The sequence below is a fragment of the Pholcus phalangioides genome, unplaced genomic scaffold (genome assembly GCF_987345545.1).
Source record: "Pholcus phalangioides strain wild (caught in Gottingen) unplaced genomic scaffold, Ppha-v1.0 ptg000005l_1, whole genome shotgun sequence".
NCBI lineage: Eukaryota > Metazoa > Arthropoda > Arachnida > Araneae > Pholcidae > Pholcus > Pholcus phalangioides.
This window is the reverse complement of record NW_028301598.1, coordinates 10,222,949-10,249,258: the sequence shown is the minus strand read 5'-3', so window position 1 is coordinate 10,249,258 and position 26,310 is coordinate 10,222,949. Positions and strand designations below refer to the sequence as shown.

Genomic DNA, 26,310 nt, shown 5'->3' with positions numbered 1-26,310 from the left:
TGGTTGTTGTGATATGCTGTTTTGGCCCAAAATTGTTTTTGTTACCAAGTCATTTCTGCCATTTTGCTTTGACTGGAGTCATGGCCCTCAAATCGTGGAATATGGCCACTAGGCTGAGATCTTTTGTGCCCCCCCCAGTACAGACTTTCAGGAACCCCTTTATGAAAAATGTATACCGTAAAAAAACAGAAAATGATGAGAATCTTCCTGGGCCCCGGGTATGGAGCCTTGTCAACCCCACTCTCGTGGGGGGACCATGACTGGAGTCAACGTATGAGATACTAAAATAGTGCTATGAAAAAAATTTGCTTTTACATTTTTTTAGAAATTAAAAAAAAGTTTGTGACTGATTTTTTTCTTCTTTTTTAAATGTGTTGTGATTATGTTGTTGGGGCACTCCTCCCTTGTCCTACTTTTTCTAATTTTACGAGTAGGAGCCCCCTGAATTTAATTTTTCACTGGTATATTTTAGCATTTCAATGTATTCTTTAAACTTTTCAAGCTTTGGAATCATGTATGTGATTGCTTTTTATCTTAGCCACTTCTTGTTGAAGAGAAATGTTCCCAAACATTTTTCATTCAATGTGCCCTTTTTGCGTATCAGAATTTTTCTTTGGTACTCTAGTCTGAACAGATTTACATGCCAAGTAAACAAATCTAGCCTGGATACAGTGTGGTTGCGTTAGTTGAATGAATAATAATTCTCAAATTCACAATAAATTTATGTATAACATATCGAATAAGTACATGTTTTTATTTTTTCATGCTGTCCATCATGGCTTCAATATTTTTGGAAGTTGCCTTTTGTGGCCTTTGTTTTTGTATTGTCCCCTGTAAGTGGTCATGGAGTTTTAGGACAGATGCCTCTAGTGTACAGTGGGGGAAACATTGCCCTTTGTTATCATAATTTTAACGAATGATAATGCAGTAGCACCTCTCAAATCTGGACTCCTTGGGACCTAGGTGATTCCGGATTATGGATTATTTTGTTTATTTCGCAAGTTTCTATATTTAAAGAAGTAATATTCCTCTTCGAGCACTTTGATTTGTATTTTTCCTTTGAAAAAAATTAATAAAGCAATTAATGTGTACGTATAGTAACAGATAATTCAATTAAAACCATAATTTTCAATTCACATACTTATCTTTAAATAGTTTTTGTAGTCATTGCTTGGATCTGGAAAAAAAAATAAAAAACATTTTCTTTTTGTTTCAGAAGATCGTAAATAGTAGATTTTCTGATTCTATATTCCACACACAATATTTGTACTGATGTTCAACATTCTAACTTTTTAAACTTTCTCACATTTTTTTGAAGTGTTATGGTCAGTTTTCAGCTGCCACATCAATTGACATTTTCATCATGTTCAGAAATTCACTTGGATAATCACAGAAAAAAAAGAAGGACAGTTCTAAAGCATTAAGGTTCACTGTACATCACGAACAGATGAAAATGAAGTAAGAAATGCTCTTTTGGCCAAAGCTGACTTTCTAACTAATCACATTCGTTGAAACCTAGAGTTACTGCCATTGTTTCTTAGAAGCCCAGAAATTGCTATGGACAACAATAATAAGTGGTGCAAAAACAAAATAAAATGTCTGATTTATTAGAAAAAAGGCGGAAACAAAATTTTGGTAAAGAAAAACATCAGAAGTCCCCAGTTGAAAAAAAAAAATTTGATTGAAGTGTTCACGTGCTTGCGAATTATGGGTGTCCTGATTTAACAGGTCCTACTAAAAAACTAACTATTCATTATGGTTTTTTTTTTGTCTATGAGGTGGAGAATAATAACCACAAGCAATCATATTGTATATATAAAATATTATTATATACCTTGCACAGAAATTACGATCCATGAATATGGTGACTAATATTTAAGCAGGTTAAGTTATATACATTTTTTTAAGCCCCATTTACACAGACAAGATTTTCAGAAAAAGGGTGGTTTATTTGTTAATATTGAACGCACTTGTCAAGTTCTTTTCCCTTGTGGGGGGAAAAAAGGGTAAAATTTTTGTACCCACTTTTGTTGGATTCATGAGGAATATCCAACAATCCTTTTCGAGACAAGTGGGGAAAAACCTGTCCAACAGTGTAGTGCAATCTGAACTGGTTTTGAGGAAAATCCCACTTGCCACACACACACTATTATATTGTATTTCTTTGATTTTTTTATTTCCCATGTGTAAATAGGGCTTTACATGACAAAATGTTAAAAGCCAACCACATCAAGCAAGTAAATCACGCAAACCAAAATATTTTAAAGCATAACTACAATTGGACTTTGTAAAGGGTAGTAATTATAACTATATAAGTTCTCTAATCCTTTACTGCAGCAAAAACAATGTGTTATCTTTCAAGGCATTGATATATTTATATGTTTTATCTTTGCCCCAAAATTGCAGTCGTTTTAAAACTGTTTGCTCTGTGTAGCAGTCAATCGATTTATGAATTTTTATTTTAAATTCAAACTTGATGCTGCATGGATTTGTGTCCTGAAATTTCACATGTCTTTGTGTTATCAAGTCTTTTCCATTACACAAATATATAGTCTGCAGTGCCATCAAGATGGCAGTCACACTCGTCTGTTATTCGTTTCCTCTGCCATCGGCCATGACATTGAGATGCGGCTAGGAACATGAATCTGGTAGACTTGTGTTCCACCCCATGTCCTTGGCAACGATAACCCAGATGTTTTCTCATAGCGGCTGTTTCACATCTTACACAAGACAATTTTCCCTTGACCATCTTTGATGCAAATTCCTCACCAATATCTTTGCAACCTTTTGTGACTTTCGTTATTTCAAAGGTAACACAATACCTAAAAAATAAATGAAAAATTGATTACAGGGCATTGATTTTACATTTATGTTACATTTGAATGTATGTATTCTTTTTATGTACACTTATATTTTTGAAGCACAAGATTATATGTATATGTAATTAAAATGTATGAAAATTATGTATTGGAGAATGTGATTTCATTCTTATTAATATACCAGCAGAAATGTTCGATTCTGCCTGGGTTTTCTCTACACTTAGAACATCATAGAAGTGACAAATCATTTCAACGGAATAAGCATGTTGGAAAAAGTGTTGTTTGCAAATGAACTGCAGAAGAAAACGTTAAACATCTCAGAAGTCATCGCTGCAGCTGAGCAACCATTGTTGTTGAACAGTCATTTTTTTATACTCCAATCATTTTTGGACATTTGTTCAAAGTGGCATATCATGGCTGTCAAATTCTGTTTGTTATAGTATACAGTGGATCTTAGTTATAACATTTTTCAGAAAACCAGCATGAAAAAATGATCTAGGTGAAAAAGTACTTTGAATGGGAAATCTTGATGCATATTACATTATATGGTTCCCAACTTCGAGGTCCAAATGCGAGCCTATCTCCTCGTTAAAAAGTCTCCCCACAAGGAGCAGCAGGTCTACAGTGGTAACAATTAATCAATCATTACACTTCAGTCCCAATTCGAAATATAGAGGCCAGCACTGAAAAATCAGACATAACACTATATATGCACTTAAACTGTCAGGTACACATACTTCCGGCGCAACTCACTCTGTAGTAAATTACAGAGCTGTGCTCGGTTTTAAAAAAAATAAGTATTACATTATAAGTGGGATCCACCACTGTATAAACAAAACTTTGCACGAAATTGATAAAAAATATCATGAATTTATATTTAGAGCATATACCTATAGGTGGACAGAAAATATTTTTTATGCTCAGCATGTTGATAAAAGTGTTAATGAATAATAAATATAAACACATGCATCGTGACATATTATCATCACTGATGATACTAATCACTCTCCCACAGCTGCCAAGCAATTAGCTCACCAGGCATATTCTGGTTTGTCAGACATTCGAATTCTTGTAAGTGGGATGGAAGCAGAGTTATTCGTAATATCTCCAGTGGCTCGTATTGTTTCCATGGTTAGCATTCTGACGTTTAACATGGCACTTATATAGCATGAATATCCAAGCATTTACCATTTTAACTTCAAAATATGGAAGGCAGGTGGCAACAGAACATGAACAAGCACAACTCTGCCCCCCCCCCCCCAGCATCAAAGGTGAAGTCGACAGATCTAATGCATATATGTATAGATGAATCGACATCATCATCATCTTGCCCCCTCCCCAGCAATAATGACCGTGCCCCCCCCCCCAGACTTCCAAGTCTATCTCCGCCTATGCTACATAAATATGTTTGAGGCCATGCATACACTCAGATCACATACTCTAGCATGTATATATGATTTGTTAACTTGTCAATTCTAAAACACTTTTAAAAATAAGAACGATGCTTATAATGAAAGGAATCAAGATGTTATCCATATTTAGATAAGACAACCATAATCTTTTTTATGGGCAGTGTATTTATATATTATCAATTGTTAGTTTTCATTGTATGTGCTTTATCTTATATTGGGCTGCTGTATTTTAGTTACATTTGATATCCATATTTTTTATGGGCATCTTTTTCAGCTCAGCCACCTCGTTGGGCAATTTGCCTGTTGTGACCTTTGTATTTGTATCACTTATCTTGTTGCTGAGGATTTAGCCACTATCGGTTGTATTAGAAAAATTGAATTTATTATGCATTGTGTAGTGTCATTCATTTCTTAAATTTACAGCAAGTGTCATGTGAAAGCTAATAAGTTTCATTTCGGATGTGTAAAAAGTTCTCTGTTTCATTGAAGTAGATTTTACATTTGCAATATATGATGGTGAGAAGTTAAAGAAAAACAACATCGATCAGCAAGCACAGTATTCTGAAAGAACAACTCCTGACTCAGAGGTAAAATAAATTCAAAAGCAAAGCATCAGTATAAAGAAGGCAATGTATATGTGTCATGTGTTCAAGAAATTTGTCATTTCTCTATCTTATAAATGGAAGTGGCAGTACAGAAGTTTGACTGGCTCACCCACTCGCTCAATCTTATAAGGTCAGAAACTTTTGCACTGCTGAGTTTATTGTAAAAAAATTTCATTCTCTGTTGTTGGCCAGGAGTTTCCTTTCGAGAGTTTCATTATGTCCATGATGGTGCAAAAAGTTAATTCTTGAAATTCCCAATTTCAAGTGAAACCATTTATATTATTTGAAAGCTACTGTGTGTTCATGTGGGCATTATGCTGAATTCTCATTGTGAGGATCCAGATTCAAACCCCTTGAGAGCACTGGTGGTTGGCTGACATTAGTTTTCTGCAGCTTTCTGACATTGAGTGTGAGCCAATTTCCCATTTGAGTAGTCTCTTCACAGAGAGCAGGCAGACCTTGAACATAATACTTGCATATGAAAATTCAAGCATTTCACCATTTGTAACTTCAAAATATGGAAGACAGGATGCAACACTGAACTAGCAATATTGTGAAACAAGCACAACTCGGACAGCAGGAATACGTTAGGAGACACACACTCAGTACACACATTTATGCATATACTGCTTTGCTAGAAATTCCTCTGAAGGAATGTGTATGGTTAATTGGTAATAGTATACTCTGTTTAGAAAACAATTTTTGACAAATTGTCTGTGTTGTTGCTCTGACCTTCTTGCATGGCTTCCACATCCTGCAGCAGTGCCCCTAGGCTGGGATCTTTGCCAAGGGCCCTTTTACAGTGAATTTATAGCACAAAAAATTAGAAGAAACCCCCCTTCATGCTGGAACCCTATCAGCTCTATCCTTGTGAGCTGTGCCTTCTTGATAGCAAACAAAATTTTCATGTGAATCAAAAATTGACAGGATTTTGATGCTCACTCTTTGGAGTTTTCTTCCGCTGGATCCTTGTGGTACCTCAGTCTCAAGTTTTTCCTTATATCATTGGTTGCATTGATGTGTCTGATGTTTGAATAAGTCGCTGGCAAAACCATCGCAGTTTCTGTGGGGGAAAAAAACAATTGTATGTAATATCTTATGCAAAAAAGTGGAAAAGAATCCCAGAGTTTCTAGTAAAAATACAATCTGTGTATTTTAATGCATTTGAAGTGGTCTGAGGATGATATCACTCTCCGCTATCTATACAAAGGTGTTTAACAACTGGCTGATGAGAAGATATATTTTGGAAAGAGAGAAAATTCTACTGTCCCTGTGGGGAATTGAACCCACGTCCTTTCACTTTCCGGGTGAACGCCCTAAACCACTACACTACAGAGGAAACAAATATCTCAATCTTTCCTTGGAGCCTGTGTGCGCTGAACAGGACTGTACATTGACAGCAGTTGATGGCATTACATGTAATTTGAATTTTCTCTCCTTCCAAAATATATCTTCTCATCAGCCAGCTGTTAAAAACTTTTGTATGGATAGCGGAGAGTGACATCATCCTCGGATAAGTTGCCATCTGGTGGCATTGTCAGCAATTGTGAGCTTTGGCCTGAGTTAGGTCCGACCATCCATATACGGTCCCGTTCAGTGCACACGAGCTCCAAGGAAAGATTGAGGGATTTGTTGCTTTGTTTTGGGATTTGTTCTTAAAAAACTTGCATGTCTTCATAATTTACTGTGCATTGTCGAAGAGAGTTGACAGACTGGATTGTAGAAGACGCCAAAAAAGAGGTAATATATATTGTGAGGAGGAGACAAAAAATGTGCTAGTACCCTATTTTGGCCAAAAATTGTTTTTGTCACAAAGACATTTCTGTCATTTTGCTTTGGCTCAAGTTGATGTTATAGGATACTGAAATAGTGTGCTATGAAATTATTTTTTTTAATTTTTCGAAAAAAACATATTTTTAGGGATTTTTTTTTATTTCACTGTGATTATGTTGTGTCAAGGTGATGCCCTCCCCCGTCCTACTCTTTCTAATTTTTTGAGTGGGAGCCCTGAAAAACTGCAACACATATTGCAAAACAATCGGTGCTGTTGCAGAATGATCTCAAGAATTTTAAGAACTCTTCTGCATAGAAGGGAATTTTTATTGCAGAACATTTACAGTCATTCGAGGGCTCATTAGGGCTTCCCCTCCCCCCAAAGCAGTGCTCTGGAGGGGACACTCAGAACACACATTCTGACATGCACCAACTGATTAGAAATTTTGTAGAGGAATGTTTATGAGATGCATGTACGGTCACACAAGTAGTAGTAGTAGTCTTCTAAACTAGACTTCTGCAAAGTTGAATGGACATCATGATTTTCTCACATTGCAAAGGTCTGGTTTCGTAGTCGTCTTTCCAACTAGGACAATGATTTTCAAAGCATGTGCTACTTCCCTAATCGCTGTGAGCTTATAATATTGATGAGTGTATGTTCACTGTTCTGAAGTGATTGTCTATCAGACTATTATGGGGAGCCGTGAGTGACAAAAATTTGAGAACCACTGGATTTGAAGAATGCAAGTAAATCTCGTGATCCAGGCATTAGTTCAGACTTACACTTCCCATTCCCTAATAATGTTTAATGAGACGTATGGGTCAGCTGGGGACTGACCGCGCAATGCACTCTTTATGTATAGGTTTCGGAAGCCAAATACCCATGAGAGCACCATTGCTTAATGCACATCATTGAGCTCAACATTTTGCCTGGGACAGAGACTACAGCTAAATGATAATCAATAATTAAAAGTGATTAGCATAGAATAATGAGTCCTATTTCCAATTTCATATCATTGATGGTTTCCCCCAAGAATGCTGCAAGTTGGTGGCATGGGCTTGGATTCAGTCTCCTTAGGCGACGTTGTATCGGTCTGCTGAAATTGGATTTTTGAGGTTTTTAAGCATACGATCTGTCCCTTTCAAAAGGTGTCCCCACACTGAGAGATAACAGGCATAGCTGCAAACATAAAAATTAATTTGATCACTTCATACACCTGAAACCATCAATTCTAATTTTTAAGATAGATAGCAGCACTTCGAACACAAAAATACACTCAAGGAAACAGATATATTCTGGATTTTATGTCATGGTGAAGTCAGAAAGAAAAGTCATGCGGTCTCCTCTGAGACTCGAACCCAGGCTCACTGGCATTCCAGGCAAGCATGCTACCATCTACACCAAACCTGGCTATATCGATATATTGCAATGTACTGCCATTAATAAGTTAGGTTGGAAATAAATGTGCCATCTATTGGTGGTTGCTTCAAGCTCATGAGGAAAAAAATCTTATCTATATTCTTCCCTGGGTTTGAACCGGGGACTGTGATGGCAACCTTCACGATGGTAGACAAGCATCTTACCACCACACCACTCAGGTTAATCATCTTATACCTCATACCTAACCTCATCTTATATCTCATAATACACCACTGGAGACACGATCCTGTCTTCTTTATTTCACGCACTGTGCCATATAATAAGGCTGGCATGATTGTATCTCCAGTAGTGTATATGGTAGCATGCTTGCCCAGAATGCAAGAGTGCCTGGGTTCGATTCCCGGCAGAGACCAGATGACTTTTCTCTCCAAGTTTACCTTGGCATAAAATCCAGAAAATATGTTTTCTTGGTATATTGAGCTCAGAAAAAGCTGTCTATCTTTATTTCTACTCATGAATATGTTACGGATACCTTGCATGCACACACTGTGCTTCTGGCATGTACCCATTTTGTTAGAATGTAGTAGTAGCAAAGTCGCCCCCCCCCCCTGTAAATACGCTTCTGCGTTCATCCCAATGAATGTGGTGAAGTGCACCCCCATCAGACCCACTCCCTAACAATCCCAATTGGTTACTGCATGGTCACACTGGATAGAAGGAAGTAAGGCGTCTGTCTAGATAGGCAGGTGGAGTCCTCGTTCTCCATTTTGGAGCGGCACAACCAGTTTTTGTTCAAAGTGGTAACTAGTCGTATGAAAAAAGCAGGGTAGAGAATCGCGATCGGTCTATAGCGATAAGTGACGTCATAATTCTCTCAAAGTCATAACTTTGGGAAAGACGTGTATATAATTGTGGGTCTTCCATAAGAAGCCCCATTAGGCCCCAATCTCATTAGTCGGTTGAGGCTAATTTTAATTCTCCGCAACATCAGCTGTTATCGTTGTTCCATCAAAAAGCAATTAAAAATACATAAATTGACGAATGACGTGCTGATCATACCCCTGTAAGCCTTGACATGGGACGACGTCGTCTTGTCGCAGCGAGTCCCGTAGCAACTTCTTTTCTGGAGCATGTCTGGACACGGATCTCCGCCATTGCTGGCGGGCCTGATTATGTTCCGCTCCCTGGTCATGACACCTGTCCCGCAGGGCGTGTTGCAGTCGGACCATGGACCCCATTCGGACACCTCGCAGTTGCTCGCTGAAACATAAAACCAATGCATGCAAAGTGTCATTCATGATAATTATGTAAAGGAATAATTTTATGGAACAAAAATACAGTATGCATATTAGGGCCCGACTTTGACATGAAGGGGGGGGGGGGGGGGGTCACTGGGATTTTTGTGAGGAATTAATGTAGAGGAGAGAGAAAACGCTCTCCGCCCCTCCAATGTAAAAATTCGATGATTTGGTATAATATACCATTGCGACGACCATGGCCCCCACAAGGGGTGGGCTGACAAAGCTCCAGCCCGGGGTGATTTTAACCTTTTTTTTGTTTGTTTTTCACGCTATAAATTCATCATAAAGGGGCCCGTAAAAGATCCCAGCCTAGGGGGCCCTGCTTCAGGATGTGGGGGCCATGGCGACGACCCTGAAATTTTTACTGTACTGCACTGTCGAAAAGAAATTTTCCGGAAACATTTTTACTACTTAACTCCTATACTTTACAATGCATTACCTTTAGAAATTCAAAATTTACCTACCTACACAAAATTCAAAAAAGCCATTTTCAAATTAATCTTATCAATAGACGATATTGACGTATATTTTCATATCCAATGACCAAATTCTTATTACTTTTATGGCATAATTCTATCTAACTCAGCATCAGATATGGAATTTATTTGAATGTATTATATGAGAATTATATTTGAATACAATGAATGTATTTATAATTGTATATAAATTCGAATGTGTGTATATTTATAACTAGCTACAATACCCGGCGCTGCCCGGGTTTTCTTCAATGAGGCTTTTTGGATCATGCGATATCTCCCTCTTTCTTTGAGGGACATGCAAACCGTGTCTAAAGATAACCAATATGGCGACCTGCGCGATTCATGAAATAAACAAATCTAAATTTAAAGAAACATAGAAATGAATAGTCCCCTCCCCTTTTTTTTTTTGATGGGTGCTAGGTATTTCGATTCCCTACCCCTGAACTTCAAGTTAGCCCGTCTCTGCCTGTTTCAGCTTCCAAAAATGCTTAATTAAAGCTGTGGAATTTTTTCGATGCACTTTACGGGGCCCATAACTAATTTTAAAAACATCCTAAACTATATGAATTTACGCAAATAAAAATCAAAAGACAATACGGAGACATTAATTTTCATGATTGAGAAGATGTAAATAAAAAGTTGAAATCAATGTTATTACATGGATATCCAACTCAAAAGTAGATCCGGCAAATTACTCATATTTTTAATTTTCTGGGCTTCGTATCTCCAAGTGAATTCAATATTTCAAAAATCGTGAATTCAATTTAATTTTTAAAATTATTGATGTGGCAGGAAACCCCCCCCCCCCACACTAAATTTCCGTATTTATGCAGTTAAATCGGCAATTTTAATACTGATTTCTACGAGGATCACCCTTTTCCTGACCCTCGAAGCGATGATGGTGATGATTATGGCGTCTATTCAAAAAGCCTCATTACTAAGAGTATTGAAAATGTGGCAAACCATTATAAAGGCATAAACTATTATACATAACTGGCAGTATTAAAGAAGTGACAAACCGTTGTAAAGGCATATACACGTCTGAAACGCATTGCTAGGGAACCACGGTAACCAAAGTAAACGTTCGGAAAGTGATTGTTGAGGCCCAAAAACCATTGTTGCTGGACAGTTTTTTGCCCATTTGGGGCATTTGCCCTGGGCTGACGAAATTTTAAAGTAGCCTATCGTTCAAGTCGGGTCGCATTTGGTATATATGCAAAATTTGGCGACGATCGATCTAAAATTGTAGATTTGTATAGAGAACATACACACACACAGACACACAGAAAATCAATTTTATATATATAGATTATGATTTGTACTCTGATGTACGGATGTATTTTCTTTAACGCTTTTAGCATAAAAAAAAAGAGTAGAATGTATCAAAAGATATAATACCTTCACTTCCTTCATTTCTGTTAATTTGAAATGCTTTTTAAAGTTCGGTTACTCAAGATTAATTAATCTAGCGGACATTCCCTACGCAACCTTCACCTCACCCGGAAGGTGGGTGTTGCGTACGCTCTGAGCAGGTGTGAATGAATAAAGATTTTTATCTTCCGATTTCTTCGAAAAGTTGCTAAATTTTGTTATCGAAAAAAACCTTCCTGTGCCACACATAATACCTTAGCATGCTGCCGGTTGTCGTGCTAGTTAGATCAGGTAGCTGATTTTTAAACAGTGACATCAGAGCCGGACTTACGATCGCAGGTGCGATCGCACTGGTTCGCAAAATATTAGGGTGTCATAAAACTGATTTTTTTAAAAAGCATTTTCTGGATTTTAACCTGCTTTACGACGCCATAGCTTGTAATTCTATATCTGTTTCACATAAAAAATATGTTCTATTCCAGAGGCATATTTATGGAGGGGGGGGGGCGAGCACTACCGTTTGCCCTTGACTCCCGAAAACCCGCCCTTTCCGACACAGCCTGGATCCAAGAGCTACCTGGTTGGCATATCTCCAGGACGGTTTTTGACAGACCCCTCCCAAATCAAGACCTCTAGTCGTCCTCTATAAACTAATTCTCGGAAGGTATAAAGAAAAGCAATATATCGAAAATAAAACGTCAACATCGAGTCTATGGGCTAGCCAGTGCTGTCTTGAAATCATCATGGGGCCCCCTAGATGACTAGAAATGCATGCCAATTTACATTCTTCATTTCGGAAATCTCAACGAATTCTTATTATCACGGGGGCTCCTCTACACCTCTGAGTCTACTCGGGCGCATCCATGCGTTAAAACGGCGTGGGTCTACCACCATCGGAAGTGTTTAAGTTTTTATTCCTGAATTAATTCAGTGGGTGCTCATTCTCATGCCATAAATTACCTTGGGTTCTCGAGCACCCACGGCACTCTCGGCTCCGACGTCACTGACCGTACATACACGTTCTACACAATCCTCTTCGGAATTTCTATGCTTGACTTTTGCTACATATTTATGTTGTCGGAGTTATGCTTGTTTCTTGCCATATTGAGCCGCCACTTGGCTTCCATATTTTCAATCAAAATGGCAAATCAAAGCTCGAATAATTAAGTAATTATGGGGATGAAGAAACACACACAGGTCCGAAACACTACTGACGCCCCTCAATTCAAGTGTCTTTGTCTGGGGTGTTCGAAAATGTTTGAAAAGCTCCAATTCATAGAGGTCAGCGGAAATTCCAAAAAATAAATAAAACGATAACATATCCGAAAATGACTCTCGACTTAATTGACAGAAATTATTTCGCCATTGGTCGCTGGTGATTTCGAGGAACCAATGGTGCGACGGCACCGAGTGTTATCAACATGCTGTTCACCCAACATTTCGTAAAAGCACTCTCCTAACTTATCTATTTTTTTTATCCTGAAGTCTATGTTGGATGTCGTGATGGGAACTTAACATGTGAAACAAATCACCTTCGCCCCCGCTTTTGGCTTGGCTGCATTTTATGTTTGGAAAGGGAGGAGGCCCTTGTTATGGGGGCCTTTTTTTAAATCGCCCAAGAGATTAGGGGACGCCGTGACTGACACTGACAAGAAGTGTCCCTCTAAAAGAAGATTATAATCCTAATTTTTCTTCTTTTTTTCGCGTTCTTGGTTTCCATTATCAGATAGTGAATTCTCAAACTGACAAACGACGAGATCTGGCAACACGAATTTCGTTGGGTTCCTTTCTTTCCTTCACGCACATATCGTGTCACTTCTCTTTTCTCGTGTCCTCTATTTTTTATAGGTACTTGGAACATGAGATTTTTTTTGGTCCTTTTTAAGATTTCTGAAGAAGGTCAATGGAGTAGTAACAAAAGCCTCCTAGATACTACTTCTAGGAGGCTTTGGTAGTAACAATTATTCCAGCTAAACCATCTCAGTACTTTACGTATAGACACGATCTTTGTCTCGTATATCATTGGAAGCAATGTACTGGCCTGTGTTTTTGTAACCCCGTGTGGTTCTGAAATCTGTGCAATATTCACGGGCCTCTCATAAATGTTGCTTGGTTCGAGATCCGTTTTGGGTAGGACTCGGCATGGGAAGCCCCAAGATAATACGACCGCAGTACAAACGCGGTTGTAACAATGATCGAAGATTCCACTAAATTTTGTCGTTACAACCGAGGTTGACGTTTTCAAGACCTTTTCTGATGAAATGCATTATCAGAGGCAGGCCCGTCATTTTGGGGATGTGGGGAAACTCCCCCGACTTTGAAAAATACAATAAAAATGGATCAACAAGGTGAAATATGAAAGGATGACGCGTCACTCTCTCTCCGCTATCCATACAAAGGTTTTTAACAACTGCCTGTTGCGAAGATGAATTTTTAGGAAGAGAGAATTCAACTGCCTTTGCGAGGAATCGAACCCACTTTCACTCCGGGTGAACGCACTAGACACTAGGTGGCAGCGTCAGCAGTTGGGAGTTTGCCCTGAGTCAGGTCCCTTTCAGTATACACGACTTCAAAGGAAAAATCGCGAGATTCGTTGCCTTTGAAGTCTAGTCCTAGTGATCTAGGACTAGAGCGTTCACCCGGAAAGTGAAGGACGTGGGTTAGATTCCCCCCAAAGACCGTTGAATTTCCTTTCTTTCCCAAAATTCATCTTCGCAACATCCAAAAACTTTGGTAAGGTGAAATATATGCAGTCGACGTTCGTTATAGCGGATCACGTTATAGCGACCATTCCATTGCAACGACCGGTAGAATAATTCCCAAATGTTTTCATTGTAATGACTTTTTTTTTCGATACAACGACCCTCCCAAAATAACGTGCGTTTTCGACTGGACGAAGGAAGTCGTTATATCAAGCGTCGACTGTGTGTGTGTGTGTGTGTGTGTTTTATAATCACCATACACGGTGATTATAAAAAAACTATCCCGACATATGGGCCCCTAACTATCATACCATTCGGCCGGGGTTCTCCGGCTACTTCGCGAACTGGCCAATTTCAGGCTTTTGCAGTATCGGTTATAAATGACGCTTGGTGAAGTTACGAAAATAAATGCTTTAGCAAATTTGCTAACGTCACATAAAAAAAATTACCTTGGTGAATATTCGAGATGAATTTGGCATCTGTCCGGAACTCCCCGGACTGCCAGTTATTGACGTTATAGGTCGAGGTGTTGTTACATCCGAGTTTAGGACAAAATAGAATTATTGTATCGCGTGGCAGTCGAGTGTGTGTGGTTAATGGAATATTTATTGACATTTTTCTGCCCATTGCCACCCTTTGGATAATTTTTCTTTTCGATTTTCGAGTGTGTTCCTACCTCCCCTCCATCTTATCGAGGGCAACTAGCCCCGTCATCCAGTCTTTCTACTCAGGGGCCGTTCAAGTATTACGTAAGCAAATTTTTAGCCATTTTTGACCCCCCGCCCTTGTCAGCAAAATTCCGTCATCAGCTCTGCCCCCCCCACCCCCTGAATCCTAACGCATATTGGTGGGATCAGAGACGTACACGGGGGGGGGGGGGGGCACGATCAAAAATTTATTTTTTAATGCAAAGAAATTTTTAATTGAAATTTCGGAAGAAAATACCTTTATGTGTTATTACAATCAATTTCTGTTAATTTCAATGCTATTTGAAAGCTATGAACTCAAAATTTATCTTTAATAAATTCATTGTGGCCCACCCTCTAAGCCATATAATGATAAATCGCATAAAAGCCCTTGGTCCGCGGACCAAATATGGCCCTGGGGGTTACCTGATGCGGCCTGCCCTCCTCAAACCTAAGTTTATAAAAATGAACTAAGCGGCACATTTACAGATCGCGTAAGTGTCCCCTGGTACAATTACAGAGCATTTAAGTGGCCCGTGGCATATTTCCAGATCACTTAAATGACCAGGGACACAGTTCCAGAACACTCCATGACACATTTAGAGATCCCTTGGGTGACATGTAGCATAGCTTTAGAGCACTTGAGCGGCCCCCAGTGCGGTTCTACAATCAAGTTACCCGCAGCACATTCGCAGATTACTCAAGTGATCCGTGGCATATAATTACGGATCACTTGAGTGACGCGTGGCACATTTCCAGATCACTTGAGTGATGCGTGGCACATTTCCAGATCACTTGGATCCGCGAAACATTTAGAGATCACTAAAGTGGATCTGTAGGACAGAATAGGGAGAATGAATAGACATGAACAGGGAGAATGTTAGTTCAGGTGCCCACAAACTACCGAAAGATTTTCTCGTTTTTGGCGCACCGAGTAAGGTGAAATTACGAATACTTCATATTTTCATAAAGGGTGGTTGATGACGTAAGCATTATCCAATCTCCCCCTCTCTCTTGCCCCCCCCCCCCATCTATGATCACGTGATACTTGAATGGCCCCTTATTGATTTTTTGAGTAACTCTGTGTTGAAGATTTGTATAAATGAAGTCTATCTCGAGACCCCTGAGCTAGAGTTCAATGAGCTTCCCTGTTGTAAGGGGTTCAAATGCAGGGACGTCTAACCACTATGAGATCCTCGGACAGAGTTGAGTTCTGGGGCCCATATTTAGAGGGAAAGTTGTGGGGGCGACAAAATCCGAGTTACGTCCCTGCCCATGTTCACCTATTTTGCCCTTCCCAGCTCTTTTTTGTAAAGTGTCCTTTTTTTATTCTAATGAAGTTTACTTCCTTGAATTTTAATTCATCATTGTAATCAAAGATATATATATTTTCAAATTTTTTACATTATAATACGACAATTATTGGCTATAAATGTTTATCTCACAAATTTGTCATGTTCGACGATGTTGTTGTGGTTTTTTTTTTTGCGTGACGTTGCATTTTAAAACACCGTGATTTGTAGCAGCCCTCATTTCCTGCCCATTTGTGATTTTTTTGTTAGATATTTTAGCAATTTTGGCAATTTTGCTAATGTTTAGCAAGTTTTTTTGGTCAAGCGTCGTCTCGAATTTTCCATGTTTAGCATCCTGAAATCTCGTAATGAAATCTGGCCAGCCTCTCTGTTCGCATTTAATCTGTGACTCCTCGATGTATCAACCACGCCTACTACAAAGGACAGGCAGACAGTGCGCAAGCCCTGAAGAGCAAACCGTATTCTACTATTATTTTGTATATTTCTTTGATTATAAATCAGCTGGAGAATCGAGTTAAGTCCTCAACCCCCTAGCTGGTTGGCTTTTTTTTTGGAGGGGTTCGAGAGCCATGGTATTAATCGCGCGTTAGTTACTGCTCAAGCCAACTTTAATGACACCCTTCAGTATGTGCCTCGTAGAACCCCGTCTAATTTCAAGGTATTTAAGTAGTATCGTAAAGTGCCGCGGCAAACTCTGTTTTCCGAAATTAGTGAAAGCAGTAACGCAATAAGTGCATTTATAACAGGACTGTAAGTGGATTCGTTCGACTCATCTAGGAAGCCCTTGCGAATCAAGTTTGGGTCCTGACCCATAACTCAAAAATCCCTCGCGGTGTGTGTGTGTGCAAGTGGATTTATACAACCCATTTCGGAAGCCACTGCGAATCAAGCTTGAGTCGGGACTCATAGCTTGAGAGCCCCTGGCTGTTAGTGGATTCGCACGAGCTATCTCGGAGGCCCCTGCGACCCAAGTTCGGATCACGACCCATGGGTTAAAAACCCCTTTGATCTGGGCTTGTAACTCGTTCTTCCCCCCCCCCCTTCCCAATTGTTTCACACATATCTTCCATGAAAACAAGAATGAAAAGGCAATTTATTACAATAGCTATCCTTCAAGCATTCGATGGCGCGTAGTTTGGGTTGCAGCCGGGGGTGCTATGTGTGTTTGAGAACTCACAATATTTTGTTGCACAGGGTAGAGCCAACACCAGCTAAAGCAGCTTTTGCACCCAAGGAACTTGCTGAGGAATCGCAAACCCAAACGTGAAGCGTGATCCCAGCATGCATAGATCTCCACGTTATACGCCCCGGGGTTGTTTGTTAATTAACTTGGGGTTTAGAGAAAAGGCAGTTGAAAATACGATATTATGCGCCAAGGTCGATATATCGATGTTCTTGAACCAATTCCTTTTAATTTAATCTGGTGTCACATCAAACTCTTCAACTGTGGAGCTATTTTTTGTGAAAAGAAGACATTGAACTCTGATACAACCAAAACAAAAACAAGAGCGAGGTCGCAGACCTTGTTTCGCCCGCCATGGAAAATTATCATCATTATCATCACTCTCTTCGTGGTTATCAGATAAATTACGGCGGGTTTCTTTTTTAAATAATGTGTTGGGAGTTAATGGGAACCAGATGCTTAACCAAAAAAAAAAAGAAACGGGTGAGGGTCTTTTCATTTATGGTTGTGTAATGTGTCAGCGACTGAACTCGTCAATCTTTCAAGTCAGTTACATTGGAACAAACGCTCTACTGTATCGAATATGTGGTACCCTTTGATATAATGATTTCGCTTTTGTTTGTTTTCTTTCTAAGTTCATCTGGTATTGGATTCATGTAGACTAGAGACAGACAGACCGTGGATGCCTGGATTTTGTGGCAAGGTCAATTACTATATGATATGCGAAACGGGGACGAAGACCTCGTTTTTTGTTTTCAGCAATGGATCTTAATACTCGTAAATTTCATTTGCTATTCGAAACATGCAAGATACTGAGCTGAGGTCCATAGGCGTTGTAATCTCGAGTGTGGGGGCGTTTCACTGTATGGGTCCACCTGGACACAACCCCCGGGAGGGGAGACGGCTCATGAAAATGAGATCTGGTATTGTGATTTCTGGAGTTTCTTAATGCTGAGGTAAATTGTTACTGATGAGCTAGTACTATAGTATAACCTACCTGATAGCCGCCCACTACTTGGAGCGCATATCGAGCCAAATGGTAGACGCTTGGACATCGCTTTGCCATAACAAACTACAATCGACCCTCGATTTACGAACTTAATTCGTTCCTGAGGTCCATTCATAAACCGAATTGTTCGGAAACAGAAATTTTTTTTCCTTGGGAAGAAATTTTTTTTAAGGCCGTAGCGGGATGGGGGGGGGGGGGGGGTTTCCCTGAAATGTGAGAAAATGACCGAAACAAGGGAAAAGATGGCCAGATCTATGTTCTATCACTTTGCTTCCCCCCCCCCCCCCGAAACGAAATCTCTGGCTACGGGCCTGGTAAAATAGATTATCTATTTTCTCATCATCACGAAACTCTCGAAACCACACTGAAAACGTTTTTCTCTAGAACAGTGGTTTCCAACAAGGAGTTCACAGGGGCGCGGGAGAGCATTTTTGGGGTGCGAGATGGGGAAAAAAAATCACATGTTGACTGATTATTCAGGAAAATGAAAAAAATTGAACTTCTCAATTCCTATAAAAATTTGAAACATACTAATATTTTGACACCTTATTTTCCGACTTGAAAAGTGTCATATGGATTTTGCGTTGTAAAAGTTCCTTTTTCGATTAGTGATCGTATTTATTTTCCATTTCGATTGAGAAAAATACCATTATTTATCTAAACTACTTCGTGGTTTGTTTACGTGCTATTGTCCTCGTGCTATTAGCGTGTTGTGCTTGGATTTGGTACAGTCGTGAACACACGACTCGAGAAAAGCGTCATAAAATTCAGTAGAGTGTCAAAGAAACATTAATTTATAGTGGTTGCGGCTGGAATCAACAAGTGAATTCAATGAAACTTTCTTTCCAAATCTCAAAAAAAGTAAAAAAAAATAGGGTTTTTTTTTAGTTTCGTTTTTGAATTAATTTTCAAAAAAGATGAAGCAAAAATTAAATATTAGCCGAAAAGACAGTAAAAAATAAGTAAAAAAATTCATAGAAAATAATTATTGGACAATTAATGTTAATGACAATTACAGAAAAAAAATTGAATTTTGTAATAGATAAAAAACGTATTATCCCCATGCAAGTGCGGAAAGGTAAGTCGTATTGCCCTGAGGGTGGGGGAAGGAAAACGGTTGGGAGCCACTGCTCTATAAAGATAGAGATCTTATAGAGAGAGACAATCCCAACCTCACCAAGTGACGCGCTCATATCCCATAACCATTGAAGAACCGATGCCATATATCTCAGTGTCCAAGTACTCAAAATTTCTGCCTGCAAAGAAATGTTTGGAAGGGGTTGTCCTGTCAAACAGAATTCACGGCTCTTTAAATCACTTGTTGTTAAGCTCTAGCAGTAAAAAAAATTTCTTTGATGTAAGGGGCCGTTCAAGTATTACGTAAGCAAATTCATTTTTGACCTTCCCCCCCCCCCCCTGTCAGCAAAATTTCATTATCAGTTCTGCCCCTTTGAATCCTAACGCATATTAGTGGGATCAGAGACGTACACATGGGGGGGGGGGCGGGAGCATAGGGGTGCTCGTGCCCACCCCCCGCCGATCAAAAATTTATTTTTTTAATACAAAAAATATTTTTTAATTGAAATTTGGGAAGAAAATACCTTTATATGATATTATAATCAATTTCTGTTAATTTCAATGTTATTTGAAGGCTATGAGCTCAAAATTTATCTTTTAGAAATTCATTGCGACCCACCTTCTAATACAAATACAATGCCACAACAGGCAAAACGCCCAACGAGGTGGCTGAGAAAAAGATGCCCATAAAAATATGGATGTCATGTATTTCAAAAAATATAGCAACCCAATTAAAAATGCAATTAACACAAATTATAAACAATATATACACATGATAAAATATTATACAATGCCCATAAAGAATACTTATGGTTGTCTTATTCTAAGAATGGATAGAGCTTCTCGCTTTACCCCAACATGTTTATCGTATTTCTTTTTAAACGTGTCAATTGTGTTACAATTTACTACCTCCGGGGGGTAAGCTATTCCATTTATTAACAATCCTATTAGAGAAAAATTCCCTGCGACACCATAACCTTGCATTGTCCCTCACCAATCGATACTGGTGTCCCCTTGTAAAAGCAGTCGATTGGCGGTGTACTAAAAGTTCATGGTGCATTCTATCCATCCCATTGAAAATTTTGAACACTTCGATCATATCTCCTCGACACCTGCGTTCATCCAATGTAAACATATTCATAAAATGAAGTCTCTCTTCATAACTCAAGCCCCGTGTGCCAATAAGGACACGCGTAGCTCTTCTCTGCACCCCTTCAACCAATTCTATGTCTCTCTGTAGGTATGGTCTCCAAAACCTTACAGCATATTCCAGTCCAGGACGAACTAAGCCTCGAAAAAGAGGAAGAATGACTTTAGGAGAACGCAAAGAGACCTTTTTGAAAATGAGACCAAGCAAAGCATTCTATTCGATTTTTTGACCACCGCTGAACAATGTTCAGAAAACCTGAACCGCTCTTCAATGAGAATTCCTAAATCGATGACCCTAGTTGCATCCGGGATCGTGACACCATTCAACTAGTAAGAGAACCGTGGGTTGTTCGAACCAAAATGAGCGATCATGCGCTTATCAATGCTAAACGTCATGCTCCATTCATTTGCCCATGCTGCAGTCTTGTTTAAGTTGGTCTGTAGTAAAACTTCACGTCAGGTTTCACTACACGCACATTCCCACATGTACTGATTCGTTGGGGGTTCCACGGCGGGGTGGGGGCCGGCGGGGTGCATGTATGGTGTAGCATTCATTCATTCATTCAAACCGAGCACAACTCCGGTCTATCGCCATAGGCAACCCCGTATGGTGTAGCAGTAGTAGGTAGGGCCTCCAAAAAATGGCTCGGTGATCCATGATGTTCTTAAGTCAGCCACCTCGTTGGGCAATTTGCCTGTTGTGGCGTTGTATTTGTATTTGTAGCAACTCCCTATCGCTTTGATTCCCGATTACACCCATTAGCTTCACATCATCTGCGAATTTGGGTTTATCGATAAGAAGTGAAAAAAGTATAGGGCCAAGGACACCTCCTTGAGGAACTCTCGTGTAAACTCTTCAAGAGTTTACCATGTTGGACCCGATCGAATGCCTTCTGGAAATCAAAGGTAAACAACATCTACATTTTTGCCATTACCCAAAGCCCTCGTCACGTGATCATAGAAACAAAGGGCGTTAGTTACACATGACATCCCCTTCCTGAACCCATGCTGATTATCCGACAATACAATATTCTCGTCTATCCACTTCGCCAACTGCCTTTTGATAATAATTTCCAACACTTTCGACAGGGAGCTCGTCAAACTTACTGGACAATAATTGGATACAGCTTCTCTACTAGCCTTCTTAAATATCGTAACAACATTAGCAAGTTTCCAATTCCTTGGAACGATACCCTCAGTAACACTACTACTGTATATCTGTGCGACTGGCCCCAACAATTCAATAGCACATTCCCTGAGGACCCTGGGATAGATATCATCTGGTCCTGGTGCTTTGCTTGCACATACATTTCTTAGGAGATTTAGGGCCTCCACGTCTTCTACTTGAATATCGTTGAGGGTTTTATTACCCCATGCAACACCCGTATATCGAATATCATTATCTCCATTAAAAACCGACGCGAAAAAGTCATTGAAAGCACTACACATGCCTACATTGCTCTCTAACCTAGAGTTTCCTATCGAAAGGGGGCCAACTGTCCCCTTACATCCATTATTGACGTATCGAAAAAATGATTTTGGGTCAGAGCCAATGTTATCTGCCAACCTAGATTCAACTTCCTTTTTACTATCCCTTATCGCTTTCTCCAACGCTCTTCTTTTATCAATAAACAATGATAGGTCACCTCGTCCACTTTTATACTCACTGAATGCTCTTTTCTTTTCAAGATAAATGTTACGCACGCTATCCGTGAACCATAGAGGGGGTGATGTAAAAGCACCCTCTAACTCTAAGCCATATAATGATAAATCGCATAAACACCTTTGGCCCGAGGACCAAATATGTCCTTGTGGGTTATCTGATGCGGCCTGCCCTCCTCAAACATAATTTTGTAAAAATGAACTAAGCGGCACATTTACAGATCGCTTAAGAGTCCCGTGGTACAATTACAGAGCATTTAAGCGGCCCGTGGCACATTTTGAGATCACTTAAATGACCCTGGACATAGTTCCAGAACACTTAAGCAATCCGTGACACATTTAGAGATCACTTGAGTGACGTGACGTAGTTTTAGAGCATTTAAATGGCCCCCGGTGTGGTTCTACATCACTCACGTTACCCGCGGCACATTCTCAGATTATTCAAGTGATCAGAGGTATATAATTACGGATCACTTGAGTGATGTGTGGGCACAGTTCCAGCGCACTTAAGTGGCCCGGACAGATTTCCAGATCACTTGGACCCGCGAAACATTTAGAGATCACTAAAGTGGCTCTGTAGGGCACTTATCAATAAGGGGAGATATTACTTCAAGTGCCCACAAACTATCGAAAGGTTTTTCCTTGTTTTTGGGGCACCGAATGAGATGCCATTAGGGGCCGTTCAAGTATTACACCATCATCGATGGGGGGGGGGGCGGTTTCCGAATAGCTTACTTTTGATGACAAGGGGGGGAGGGGGGTTGGATAATGCTTACGTCATCAACCACCCTTTATGAAAATAGGATTATTAAAATGAGTTAGGATTCAGAGGGGCAGAGCTGATGACGAAATTTTGCTGACGAGGGGGGGGGGGGAATCAAAAATGCCTAAAAATTTGCTTACGTAATACTTGAACGGCCCCTTCAGAATATTTCCTATTTTCATAAAGGGTGGTTGATGACTTAAGCATTATCCAACCCCCCCCCTCCCCTCGTCATCAAAAATCAGCAAATGGGGACCCCCCCCCCCCATCGATGCTGACGTAATACTTGCATGGCCCCTAAGCCACAAACTTTTGTTTTACGGATGTTAATAAAGGACAAGCCGTTGCAAAGGCAGAATAAGCACTTCGGCATAGTTTGGTAACCATGGTTACCTATGTAAGCATCCCGAAGGTCATTGTCGAATTATTGTTTCGAAACAATTGTCGTCAGTACATTGGAATAAGTCACGCTTTTTATTTCTCAGTAAATATGCAAATTTCAGTGTCGAAAATAATATACAGAGTAACACACAGATAAAAAGTGTTTTACGAAAGTAGAGATTTCTGTAACAATCATGGCCCTCTCTAATCTTGAACGGGAGGCTCCTTCCCCTCCAAGACTTGAATTTTATAGTGAATTTAAATCGCAAAAAATTAAAAAAATACATCATCAGACTCGATGCTCGGGTCTCTTGATCAGAGTCCAGTCAGCCTCTTCTTTAGGAGGGAAAAGCTATTATATCATTGTTATTTAGGGTACTTGATATTTAAACTATCTAATATTATTCATCTTCTACATTAACTGGTTCCGTACCTGGGAGAATGTGCGCTCATCAGTCTGCTTAAAGCAGTGTTTTTCAACCGCTGGGCGGCGGCCCAGTACCTGCCATCAGCCAAACTGGACCACGAGTGACCGTTTTATTTTTCCTCATTTATTTCCCATTAGTCGTGTCTATCACCGGGCTTTCCATTCACAAAAAAGAAATTAATCGGGCCGCGGGCTTAAAGTACACTTGGCATGAAGACCCTTTAACATCGAGCAAATTCTGGATGAAGAAAAGAAACCCCCGATGTATTTATATTTCGGTCACACTCACTACAAAAATATTGGTCTGAGAACAATGCCTTGGGGTACACCACTAACGATGGTTAAGTTTTTCGATTTAATATGAATGATCGAAAAGAAACCGAAACTTACCACCGCAGGCATATTGGAAGTCATCGCAGCAGTCTCCGACTTTTAAGCAAGCGTGGTCGCAGTAGCATGGTCTCTCTCCGACGTCGTTGAAAAGTATGGAGTTTCCAGTGGAGTACACGGCGCAGGTGCTGTCCCTGCCCTTACAGCACATTTTCGACTGTAGGCACGAACCTCGGCCCTCGCAGGCGCAGAACAAGCCTGTGACCAGAAGGGCCAAAAACACTTGTTTCGGGACCATTATTCCACTCCAGAATACCGGACAAGAACAACCTCAATCTTCAAACAGTAGAAATCGTTCTGTCCTGTTCTAAATGTACTACCAGAGATGTATAAGCCAAGAGAGAGAGAGACAACCCCTTGTTCGAGAAAGGAGATAATCTTTTTCTTTGCTGATGTCCCTTCTTTCTTTAAGATAGTGGTTGGAGGTGTGTGGGGGTGTCACGAGAGTCTCTTCCCCTCCTTTTTTCTGCTTCTTTTTCTCGAACTGGGGTTGCCAATGAGTCTTGTTTCTTTTATTATCTCTCCGCACCAAAAACTGCGCCAAGGCCTGTCGCAAGCATGGATGTCATCACACCCAGCTGTTTTGATTCGGGTTTTGTTTATATACAACATGTTCGGAAGATTGTCGTAAACCAGCGGTTCTCAACCGGGGCTCCGCCGCGACTCAAGGAAACTAAAATAAATCAGTAAATTTGATACATATAAATTAAAGAAAGGGCCTACAGGGTTCCGGAATTAAAATTATACACAAAAAGGGCTCCTCGAGTCAAACAGGGCTCCGCCATAAAAATTATTTACTGAAAAGGGGCTCCGCGAGTCAAAAAAGGTTGAGAACCGCTGTCGTAAACGGTATTGGACTGCCCTAATGTAGGTTACTTTCGCAGCTACGGATGGTTAGTCCTTTTACGTTGAACTATTCTGATGACGACAGGACCAGACTTTGGTAATTTTACGGCCAGGTGATTTCTGCAAGTTTTGTGACCCTCTACAATTTGTATATCGCTAAATAAGCATAGTGGTCACAGAGGTCCCAACTGTAATTTGTATATGTATTACGACCGAAGCCCGAAATAGGCCAATTTGTGAATTGGCTAATTTCGCTGTAAATTGGCCAGCCAATGTCCGATCTTTTCCTGTTTTTGGCGTTAGCCTGCCAGTTCACTAAATGACACGGAGTGATCAGCCAAAGTTGAAAGAAAAAAGGCATGATTTTATTTATTGATTCTTTGTTTATTATCACTTGTTGCAACAAGTTTGTGAACGGCTAAGACATTTCAAATTGTACATCAAATCAGAAACGATTGATGTGCCGCCTACCGGGCCATCTTACATCAGCTAATCGAATTTTGGCCATATATCTCCAGCCACCTCTCAAAATGGCCGGTCAAAGTAGAAAAAAACACTAGTCATTTCTGCTAATTGGACTTGGGCCACAACTTTCAGCTGATTCCCAAACTGGCGGAATTCAGGCTTTGGCCATAACATATGCATGCCAATGCCCCCCCCCCTCCACGCAAGGGATGTGATAGGAATTAGAGAGGATTAACTAGTATTTATATTTTTGCTTTTTACGTCTACGGGGCCATTCAAGTATTGCGTAAGCAGAATTTTGGCCATTTTCGACCCTCTCCCCCTTTTCAGCAAAATTAGGTAAGCTAGACCAAACCTCCTAAAACAGGCACTGATTTGATCTAGGGGGAGGAATTGATCGCCTCTCCCAAGAGCCGAATGATATGGGTAAAAATTCATCTGTCCCGTAAAATAAGGGACTAGGTGACGAACCTGCACAAAGAATCGCCTCTCCCAATGCATCGCTCTGGATCTCCGCCTGTCCTGGACTGGTACTGGTCCTTATCTAGGAGACTTTGTTTACCCCCCCCCCCCTCCCCAAACACACACGTAGGGCTTTGGGGGGGGGGGCTTTGTTCCCCCAAAACGCGTAAAAAAGGATATTTTTGCAAAAAAAAATTAATATTGAAAGAAAATACCTTTATATAAATTGCCCCCCCCCCTCTGAACCTTTGATCCACCACAGTGTGGCTCCCCAAAGGAAAATTTGGAAGCAACCCCGTCTCCCTAAAAATTGCGGTCTTCTCAAGATTGTAACCCACGCGATGTAATCTTCATTGCCCTCGTATAACTCGATCTTGCTATAACCCATGTCTGTAAAACTTAACAGCATCAGGATGCCCCCAGGTCAAGTGATGTTCAAGGGGAGCCCTCTACTTGATTGCAAATATCAGAAGGATAAGGCTTTCCAAATGTAAAATTGAAAAGCCTGCTTTCCGAAATCATAGATCAATTCTGAGGAGTGAATGAAGTGGGGTCACATTCTCCTAAAGCTAGAGCACCCTTGATGTAAGCCAGTGTTTCCCAAAGTGTAATACGCCCCTCGTGGGAGATGGAAAGGTTCGGGGGGTGGTAAAA

The 26,310-nt window shown here is 40.2% G+C and overlaps 1 protein-coding gene across 1 annotated transcript; it reads right to left on the bottom strand.

Moving 5' to 3' along the window:
* Positions 1–1,586: 1,586 nt before the first annotated feature.
* Positions 1,587–24,356, bottom strand: LOC149086275 (somatomedin-B and thrombospondin type-1 domain-containing protein-like). Its single transcript, XM_089232304.1, has 4 exons — positions 23,884–24,356; positions 9,050–9,250; positions 5,779–5,899; positions 1,587–2,822 (listed from the first exon to the last, which is right to left on the bottom strand). The coding sequence occupies exons 1-4, from the start codon at positions 24,119–24,121 to the stop codon at positions 2,537–2,539; spliced, it is 846 nt and encodes a 281-aa protein (XP_089088430.1). The 5' UTR covers positions 24,122–24,356; the 3' UTR covers positions 1,587–2,536.
* Positions 24,357–26,310: the final 1,954 nt, after the last annotated feature.

Bases quoted from the DNA above. Each gene is read 5' to 3' on its own strand.
- LOC149086275 (XM_089232304.1), bottom strand. From the start codon at position 24,121: ATGGTCCCGAAACAAGTGTTTTTGGCCCTTCTGGTCACAGGCTTGTTC. The intron at 9,251-23,883 runs GTAAGTTTCGGT...TTTATGTTTCAG, and splicing joins CTTCCAATATGCCTGCGGTG to CGAGCAACTGCGAGGTGTCC. The intron at 5,900-9,049 runs GTATGATCAGCA...TTTCCCCCACAG, and splicing joins CCATGTCAAGGCTTACAGGG to AAACTGCGATGGTTTTGCCA.